Source organism: Trachymyrmex septentrionalis, unplaced genomic scaffold (assembly GCF_001594115.1).
Source record: "Trachymyrmex septentrionalis isolate Tsep2-gDNA-1 unplaced genomic scaffold, Tsep1.0 scaffold537, whole genome shotgun sequence".
Taxonomy (NCBI): domain Eukaryota; kingdom Metazoa; phylum Arthropoda; class Insecta; order Hymenoptera; family Formicidae; genus Trachymyrmex; species Trachymyrmex septentrionalis.
In genome coordinates, this window is record NW_017305712.1 from 13096 (window position 1) to 22657 (window position 9562).

The 9562-nt window shown below is 52.1% G+C and overlaps 1 protein-coding gene across 1 annotated transcript; it reads right to left on the reverse strand.

Annotated features, from left to right (window-relative positions):
• Positions 1-1410: 1410 nt before the first annotated feature.
• Positions 1411-2028, reverse strand: LOC108752086 (tetra-peptide repeat homeobox protein 1-like). The gene is made up of 2 exons (XM_018492702.1): positions 1843-2028; positions 1411-1773 (listed from the first exon to the last, which is right to left on the reverse strand). Exons 1-2 carry the CDS (start codon positions 2026-2028, stop codon positions 1411-1413), a joined length of 549 nt encoding a protein of 182 aa, XP_018348204.1.
• Positions 2029-9562: the final 7534 nt, after the last annotated feature.

Sequence of the window (9562 nt, forward strand, 5' to 3'; positions counted from 1 at the left end):
GATTATTTTGATTTTGGAGCCATTGGTTCGATTTCTTTCGAAAAAAATTGGGACATTTTTGGTCGAATTGGGCCTTATTGGATAGGACTTATTGGGTCCGAATATTCCCTAGGATCGGATTGGGCCCGATTATTCTGATTTTGGGGCATTCGGATCGATTTCTTTTAAAAAAATTGGTGGATCGGGATAGGACTTATTAGAACGGAATGGGATCTACGTGGTCGGTTTGGGCCCGATTATTATGATTTTGGCCCAATCGAGTCAATTTTTTTGTAAAAAATTTTGACTTATTTGATCGGGACAGGACTTGTTGGTTCGGAATTGGCCTTCTGGGGTCGGTTTGTGCCCTATTATTATAATTTGATTTTTGGGCAATCGGAGCAATTTATATTTAAAAAATTTGGGGCTTTTTTTCGAATTGCGTCTTGGGCCAGGATAGGACCTATTCGATCGGAATAGGCCATATAGAGTCATTTGGGGCCGACTATTCTGATTTTGTTTCTATCGGGTCGATTCCTTCTAAAAAAACATTGGTACTTTTTGGGTCGAATTGGGTCTTATTATATCGGAATTAGTCTTGTTTGGTAGAAATAAGTCCTACGAGTTCGGTTTGGGTCCGATTATTATGATTTTGGTAAACTAGGGACGATTTTTTTGGAAAAAGTTGGGATTTTTTTTGTTGAATTTGGCCTTATTGGGTCGGAACGAATCTTATTGGTTCGGAATTGGACCTATAGGGTCGGTTTGTGGCAATTAATTTGATTTTGGGGCAATCAAATCGATTTCTATTAAAAAAAATTGAGGCTTTTTTTCGAATTGCACCTTAATGGGTCGGGATTTATTTGGTCTTATTTGATCTTAATAGGCCCTATGGAGTCGGTTTGCCCTATTATGCTAATTTTGGCCAAATCGGTTCAATTTCTTTTAAAAACAAATTGGGACTTTTTTTTCTAATTGGTACCTATTGGGTCGCATTAAACCCTATGACTTTCATCATGTGACCTTATCACACGTGACCTTGACTACGTGATTTTGACCACACGTGACCTTGACCACACGTTCCCTTGACCACGTGATCTTGACCACAAGTGACCATGACCACGTGATCTTAATCACCTGACTTTAACCACGCGACTTTGACCACGCGTAACCTTGACCACACGTGATCTTCACCGCGTGATCTTGACCACACGTGACAATGACCACGTGACCTTGACCACGTGACCTTGACAACACGTAACCTTGATCACGTGATCATGACTACACCTGACCTTGACAACACGTTACTATGATCACGTGACCTTGACCACACGTTCCCTTAACCACTCGGACCTTGATCACGTGACTTTGTCCTGTCCTGGGCCCTGACCTGTACCTGGACTTGCACGTGGACCTGGATTTGACCTGGACCTAGACATGGACCTGGACCTGACCTATACCTGGACTAGTACTTGGACATGATCTGAACCTCGACCTGTACCTGGACCAAGACCTGATCCTGGACCTGGACCTGAACTGAACGTAGATATGGATTAGACCTGGACCTGGACCTGGACCTTGACCTGAACTGTACGTATGTCTGATTTTGTAATGGACCTGGACCTGGACGTGACCTGAACTTGGACCTGGAACTGGACCTGGACCTGGGCCTGAACCTAGACCTGTACCTGGACCTGGGTCTGGACCTGGACCTGGTCCTGGACCTGGAAATGAACCTAGACCTGGACCTAGACGTTGACCTAACCTGGAACTGGACCTGACTTTGACCTCCACCTAGACCTGACCTGGACCTGGACCTGACATGGACCTGGACCTAGACCTGACCTGGACCTAGACCGGGACCTGGACCTGGAGCTGGATCTGATCTGGACCTGGACCTGGAATTGGACCTATACCTGATCTGAGCTTAGATCTGGATTTGACCTCATCAGGTCCTGGACCTGGACCTGGACCTGGAACTGGACCTGGACCTGGACTTGACCTGCACGTAGACCTGACCTGGACCTGGACCTGACATGGACCTGACATGGACCTGGACCTGTACGTGACCTGGACCTGACCTTGACGTGACCATGACCTGATTTTGACCTGATCTTGACCTGGGTTAGGTCGGGTTAGGAGATGGTTAGGAGAGTGTTAGATCGTGTTAGGACAGAGTTATGTCGAGTTAGGTAGTGTTAGGAGAGAATTAGGTCGGTTTATGAGAGGATTATGTCGGGTTAGGAGAGGGTTAGGAGAGGGTTAGGAGAGGGTTAGGTCGGATTAGGTCAAGTTACGTCGGGTTAGGAGAGGGTTAGGTCAAGTTAGATCGTATTAGGAGAGGGTTAGATCGGGTTAGGGCGAGTTAGGGAAGTGTTAGCCCGGGTTAGTAGTGGGTTAGGTCTCCCGCAGGGGTGAGATCATCTCGGATGCGGTCCGATCTCCTCGGTCGCATCTCGATATGATTCCGCTACGGGTTTAGCGAACCCGCGGTGCCTGAGCTCTTGTAATCTCTTTCTTTGCACTATGGAAGAGACCGAGCGTCCGAGATTGCACCCAACTTCTCGGACGGCGAGTTGGGCCCTCTATAAAAGGTCCCCCTGTCTCGTGGTAGAGGTGCGCGGCCACGAGATGAATGGGTGATGGGTGAATCATCCAACAGCGGCCAAGTGGGGAGCGCACGGGCGCTAATAACTGTGTGGTGAGAATGTAAGAACGGATTCTTAAACTTGTATATATATAGTGCTTAAGGTGTTAATAGTGCGTGTACATATGAACGGACAGTGGGAAACGACTAAGTGACATTTAACGGCGAGGGGACAGTGTGGTTCCTTGGGCCTCGGTTGGTTCTCTCTCGCGATGGCGCTGGGATGGAGGATGACCGGAGACCTTGAAAGACTCAAACTACAGTAGTGCAGGCTTCGATGAGTATACTCCAGGATGTGGGTTATCCTTCGGGTTTTGCTCTCTGCTCCCTATCCTGGAGGTGTGCCGAAGAAAGTTCGTCGAGGAGTGGTAAGTACCATCCCACTTCATCGCGAGCATGTTCTATCAAGCGAGTCAATCGAGTGTGCTGTTTCGAATAGACGAAAAGGCGGAGGTAGGTTCAACCACCGACCTTGGTACACGTTCGCCTTGCGGCCGTTCGGCGGTCGTACTTGCCGCCGGACGATCGTCCGCTTAGGCAGTCGCGAATAACGCTAGAGGCGAGTCGGATGATTGGCCGGCGAGTCACCCGGCGTCTTCTCCATCGCCGGCAATATATGCAACATGGACGAATCGAAAAAGGAAATGACACGACGAGAACTCGGATGCTCGTCACGGTTTCCCGGGGGTAGTGTCCTCGCTCCCGGGCGATCGACCCCTACGGGGGAATCATGCGAGGGGAAAGTCGCGGAGTTGCCAGCGGGCTCCGCGGCCGATACGGCTACCGCTGAGGGCATCGTGGATTGGAGTGTGTGCGAGACACCCGGTCCCACACGTGGAAGGAGTACACTCCTTGAGCGGCATAAGCTCACTGGTACTCTGCCGACGCCTGTTACTCGTGAGTCTCCAAAGTGTCAGGACGATATAATCGTGGACAGCTAGGACAGTGTTAGTGCAGTTAAGAGGCCCGGACCCAGAGTCGTATGTAATGTGAGTGTCCCCAGAGAACATAGACTGCGCGTTGTGGATGGTGACATCGTGAATTCACCAGTTACGGTTGTCGAGACGTCGGATGCACCGATGGTGATCGATAGCTCAGGGGAGAGATTCAGTGTCTCAACAGACTCGATCTCATCGGCGGGTACGGACATGGTGATACAAGGAAAAAAGAGAGGCAAGCCGAAGGGGAGTAACGTCCCTAGGGCTAGATCCCTCTCTAAAATGCCATGAGGATGGACGACTACGACGATGATATGCTGGATCGGTCTGACTTACTCCAGATCACCAAAAAGAACAGACAGACTGGCAAAAAAAGAAAGTTACAGGAGTGTCCTTTAGTTGACTTCCTAACCTCGAATCAGAAGACTGCCGTTGAGAACGTGACGTACAAGTTCTTTGAGATGAATAATAATGGCCAGAAAAATAATGGCTGAGACTCTGCTAGTTCTGGACGAGGCAAGCAGCGCGCAGCGGAAAACGTCGACGATGAGGGGCGATTTTCGTCGGCGGATCATCGTTGGAGTCGAGGTGGCCAAACAGGCTGTTCAACAGTTAGCGGCGAGGGCGGCGGACTCGGCCAGGAATCAGGAGCCAGCGAAGACAATGAAAGGACGATGCTTCCAGCTTGAGCAAGAAATGGAAGCGCTCAAGATACAAATGGAGATTATCCAGAGAGACAGAGATAGTCTCCGTGAGGAAGGAAAAATCTTGAGGAAGGAGATATGGAAGGAGCTATTCTTGGCTATCAAGCGTCAAGACGAAAAGAGCATGGGGAAACTGGTCGATCTTCGCGCGCCTCTCCTCTGGGCGCGGGTGCTCCTTGTGAGCTGAGGATATTCCTCCCGCACATCGCCCTGCGTTGAGGGGAGTCACCAAGGTGCTGACAGAAGACTTATCTGTGCGGAGGAAGTTGGTTGACGAGAGGGATCGGACCGTGTTCCCCGCCGAGGTCCAAGTACGGGGGGATATTGATCCGTGGAAAAGGGATCATCCGTACTGTCTTCCTTCCTCAGGTCCCGAGAAGAGTGAGCCTTGGGAGACCATTTTGGGAAAAAGAAGAAGGAGAAAGAAGAAAAAAGGGGTGACTGCCAACCGTGGCGGTGGCTTGCCCGCGCGTGAATCGGATGTGCCGTCGGACAGTGCCAGTAGTGTTAGGACGGTGAGAAAGGACCTATCTTATGCAATGACTACGCGGAAAACTCGCGATAAGGTGGCAGTTTCCGGGAGAGATCCTCGGGCTCGTTCCATATCTGGGGTTAGAACCACGGTTCCTCCCAAAAAGACAGCTCGCGCGGGAACCCGAAAGCGGAACTCTGCTGTCGTTATGATCCGCTGTGACGAGGGAGGCCCGTCATATGCGGACGTAATGGGTGAAGCGAGGATTGGTGTTCCGCTGGAAGAACTGGACATCACCGATACAAGGATCAGGCGGGCACAGACTGGTAGTCTTCTGGTGGAGATCCCAGGAAAGGACAAAGGGGGATTCCTTGGCAGAGAGACTCAACTCCCTTTTTAAGGATCGAGAGGGAGTGAGGGTGGTCAGGAGGACCGAGTTTCGTCTCCTCGATCTGGACGAGTCGGTGACGGCCGAGGAGATAAGGGCGGCTGTTGCGGCGCGAGGAAAGACACTACCGAACGACGTCCGTGTTGGCCCACTGAGGCCCAGTAGGGGCAGCCTAAACTGTGCGTGGTTGCAGTGCCCTGAGACTTGCGCGGATTTGCTGCAGAAGGACGGAAGACTTCGTGTGGGTTGGTCGCGAGTGCGATTGATACCGCTGGCCAAACGAAAGTTGCAGTGCTACCGTTGTTTTGCAGTCGGACACACGAGAGCCAACTGCAGGAGCACTTTAGACAAGAGCAGCGGGTGCTTCAACTGCGGTGAGGAGGGGCACACGGCCGTTAATTGCCGGGCCTCGTCTCACTGTCCCGTCTGCGCGGCCAGAAACCTCCCGGCTGGACATAAGGCTGGAGGGGAAGGGTGTATTCCCTACAACGGTCCAGTGCGACCGTGGCTGATGGATCGGGCGACAAGGACGTAGGGCGTAACAAACATTGGGAGCCGAGTGTTCGTGCGGCGGAAAGTGTTCCCCCTGTGGAGGAGGGGATATCAATGGACGTGTCCAATGGCTAGCATTGGGCAAATAAATGTAAATAGATCGAGACCTGCGCAGGATTTAATCGCGCGGGTGTGCGAGGAGGAGAGACTCGGTCTCGTGGCGGTTTCGGAGCCGCATTCGGTCCGTGGCGAATGTTGGCTCTTCTTTTCGAATGTTCCGCCGACGGCTGCACTGGTTTGGCAGCATTCGAGTGTGCCATGTTCTCCTCTTTTTAAAGGAAAAGGTTTTGTCGCAGTGGAGTGGGGAAAATTAGAAGTTTTTAGTTGCTACTTCTCCCCCAATTTGCCGGATGCCAAATTCGAGAGAGGTCTGTGTGATCTCGGTGCGCGTGTACAGTCGTGTGATCGCAGATCTCTATTCGTGCTCGGGGACTTTAACGCTCGGTCTCCTGCTTGGGATCGGGGAGAATCCAATCACAGAGGGAGAACTCTGGCCCGTTGGGCGGCTGGGCTGGATTTAATCCTTTTCAACGAAGGGTTCGTGCCTACGTGCGTGCATCCGCGGGGCGTATCGTGTGTGGACCTCTCGTAGGCCTCGGCTTCGGCCGTCAGACACATTCGTGACTGGCGTGTCGCGGTGGACACCGAGTGGACCACCGATATGTGTTCATAGAGGTGCAAGAACAGATAGTGGGCCCCCTTAGAAGGGTAGCGGCCGAGAAACATTTTCCTCGGTGGTGTGTCCGTAAGATCAATATGGACCTACTGTGCGCGGCGGCCAACGTGAAGGCATGGTCTTCTCTTCCTCCCCAGGGGGATGTGTTGGCTGACCAATTGGCCGATAGGATGGACATTGCGTTGAAAAAGATCTCAGACCGTTATGCCGCGACTGAAAACTACCGGTAGACCATCAGTCTGGTGGAATGATGAGATCGCGGATCTCCGCGCTCGTTGTGTGCGTATCCGAAGGCGCATTATAAGAAGGCGTCGTAAATATCAGAACTCTGAAACGGTTCGGAGTCTCTGGGACGATCTACGTGAGACAAAAAAACTACTCAGAGGTGCGATTAGAAAATCTAAACTGACTCTGTGGCAGGGTCTGCTCGAAACGTTGGATGCGGACCCCTGGAGTATGCCGTATCATGTCGTCCTCGACAAGCTGCGTGTTGGGGCATCCAGTTTAGTGGAGTCTTTTCCTCCTGTAGTGATGAGGGGCGTGGTTGGGGCCTTGTTTCCGCCCGGGGCAGGGGATTTCAATCCGGATCCCTCTCTTGTTGGGTGAAATGAGGCCCTGGCTGTGACTGGGGAGGAAGTCTTCGTGACTGTTGCCAAGATGAATGTCGGTAAGGCTCCGGGCCCTGACGGGATATCGGGCCGAGTCGTAAAGAGCATCTCGATTGGTCTTGCGCGAATGTGGACGTCTTGCTTTACGGCATGCCTCAGGGAGGGAGTATTTCCGACGCCGTGGAAGATGGCGCGCTTGGTGCTCTTGAAGAAGTCCGGCAAGCCTGACCTCGCTCCCTCGTCGTACAGGCCAGTATCTGCCTATTGAGCGAGGCAGGCAAGCTCGTCGAGAGAATTATCTATAATCGTGTCGTGCGGTCTTTGGACGCGTCCGGGGGGATATCGCGGGGACTCAATACGGTTTCCGACCAAACAGGTTGGACAATAAAAGCAATCTGGAGGCTCCGTTCGATTGTGGATGACACGGTGCGGGACGGGGGTGTGGTATTGGCTGTGTCATTTGACATAGCCAATTGTTTCAACTCCCTCCCGTGGCCGGTCATCAGGAGGGCTCTTGTGGAGAAGGAGGTTCCGGGATACCTCCGGCGCGTCCTCGACGGATACCTGTAGGTGGCTATCCTACATCGATAGAGACGACCGGTACGTGAAATCCACTATGAAATGCGGCGTTCCGCAGGGTTCGGTCTTAGGACCAACCCTGTGGAAAATTGGATACGATTCCGTCTTGCGTATTGGTCTGCCGGTGGGGTGCTTGTCGATCTGTTACGCGGACAACACCCTTTTGGTTGTGAGGGGTCCGTCTTTCCGCTAGGCGGTAGTTAGGACTGAATTGGGGGCAACCGTCGTAGTAAGGGCGATTGAACGCTTGGGCCTGAAGGTATCCATAAAGAAGACGGAGGCTGTGGCTTTTGCGTGGGAGGTGCCACGTGCGAGTCTACGTATTGGAGATATGGAGATCGAGGTAAGGAGCTCGATATAGTATCTGGGCTTAGTCTTGGACTCGAGATGGACTTTCAGGGAACATTTCAGGCGTCTCTTCCCTAAGGCCCTGAGCATGGCGGCGTCCTTGGGCAGGCTAACGGCCAATATCGATGGCCCGGGAGAGTGCAAGCGGAAGGTGTACGCGACTGTGATGTTGTCGGTCGTTTTGTATGGGGCCCCTGTCTGAGCACAAGCGATCGCGACTGATGGGGTCACTCGGCGTACTGCGGCGAGGTTGCAGAGTCAGCTGGCGCTTCGAATTATTCGAGATTACAGGACCATCTCGTACGAAGCGGCTCTGCTGCTGGCGAGGCTGGTCCCATTTGACCTTCTGGCCGACCGGCTTAGGCGGTCGTATCTGAGGCGGCGGGCTCTCATCGAGCGGAATGGTTTTGTCGCTCCCAGAGCGATGAGTCATATCCGGGACGATGAATGGCGTAGATCGCTAAATGGAAAAAACGGCTCAAGGACCTTCCACGGGATGCGCCTGGGGCTGCGGTCCGAGGAGCTCTCGTGGAAAGGATAAGCGCTTGGATGACGAGGGCTCATGGTGGCCTTACGTACGGAATGAACCAGATCATTGTGGGTCACGCTTGTTTCGAGGCTTACTTACACGGAATCAGGAAGAGTGAGTCTCCGATTTGCCGACACTGTCGTGCGGCGATAGATAATGGTTCACCCTCCTCCACTGTCCCTCCTGGGATGCAGAGAGGGGGAACTTGGTCGTGGCTCTCGGTCTGGATCTAGATCTAGACCGAGAGTATGCTCGGGTGATCGGGGCCATCATGGGCTCCTCAGTAGCGTGGACGGCTTTCGCGCGGTTTTGCGAAGTCGTCATGAGAGCGAAGGAGGAGGCAGAGAGGGACCGTGAGAGGGATCGGAGGGCCCGGGTGGTACATCCGCCTGTACCTCCATCTCTCTCGTGGGACTCTGACTTCTCGTAGCAGGTAGTATAAGTACTTTTGTAAATATTGTATATATAAGTAGCGTTTAAGTTAGTAAATAGGCGTTCCCGCATGTGCGATGAGAGCTATCCCATAAGCATCTGGAAGCATCCTGAGGTAATGCCTGTAGGCGGTTCCGGGATGCTCCCACATATGCTGTGAGATATTGCTAGGATAAGGGGGAGTTTTTTAGTCGGTAGGCGGCCGCTCCGGTGAATCCTCGAGATCACGGGACGGTCGAATCCGGCACACCCAGTGGTGCGGGCCGTTGGGCGTCTTCCCCCCCTCCCCCCCCGATGTGTGACCCTTCCGGGTCCTCCGCGGAAGAGGGCGCTGTGAAGATTTTTCTCCTCCTACGCAAACCAAAAAAAAAAATAGGAGACAGTTAGGTCGGGTTTGGTCGGACATCAAGTGGATCCCAGTATATGTGAAGAACGATGATATTACCATACGATGATATTACCATACGACGATATTACCATACGATGATACTACTGTAACGTCGTCGTCCGATTTTTCCCTCTATATTCTACCTTGTTAATGGTTTCGGGAACGCCGGCTTGAATGCGCCCGCGCATTTTTAATATAACTACTTTATAAATTTTATATAACTCTATAACTACTTTTATGATTATTTTATTATTGCTATTTTATCATTATTGTATTATTTTAATATAAGTATATAATTGCGAATAACACAGACATGCCCAAC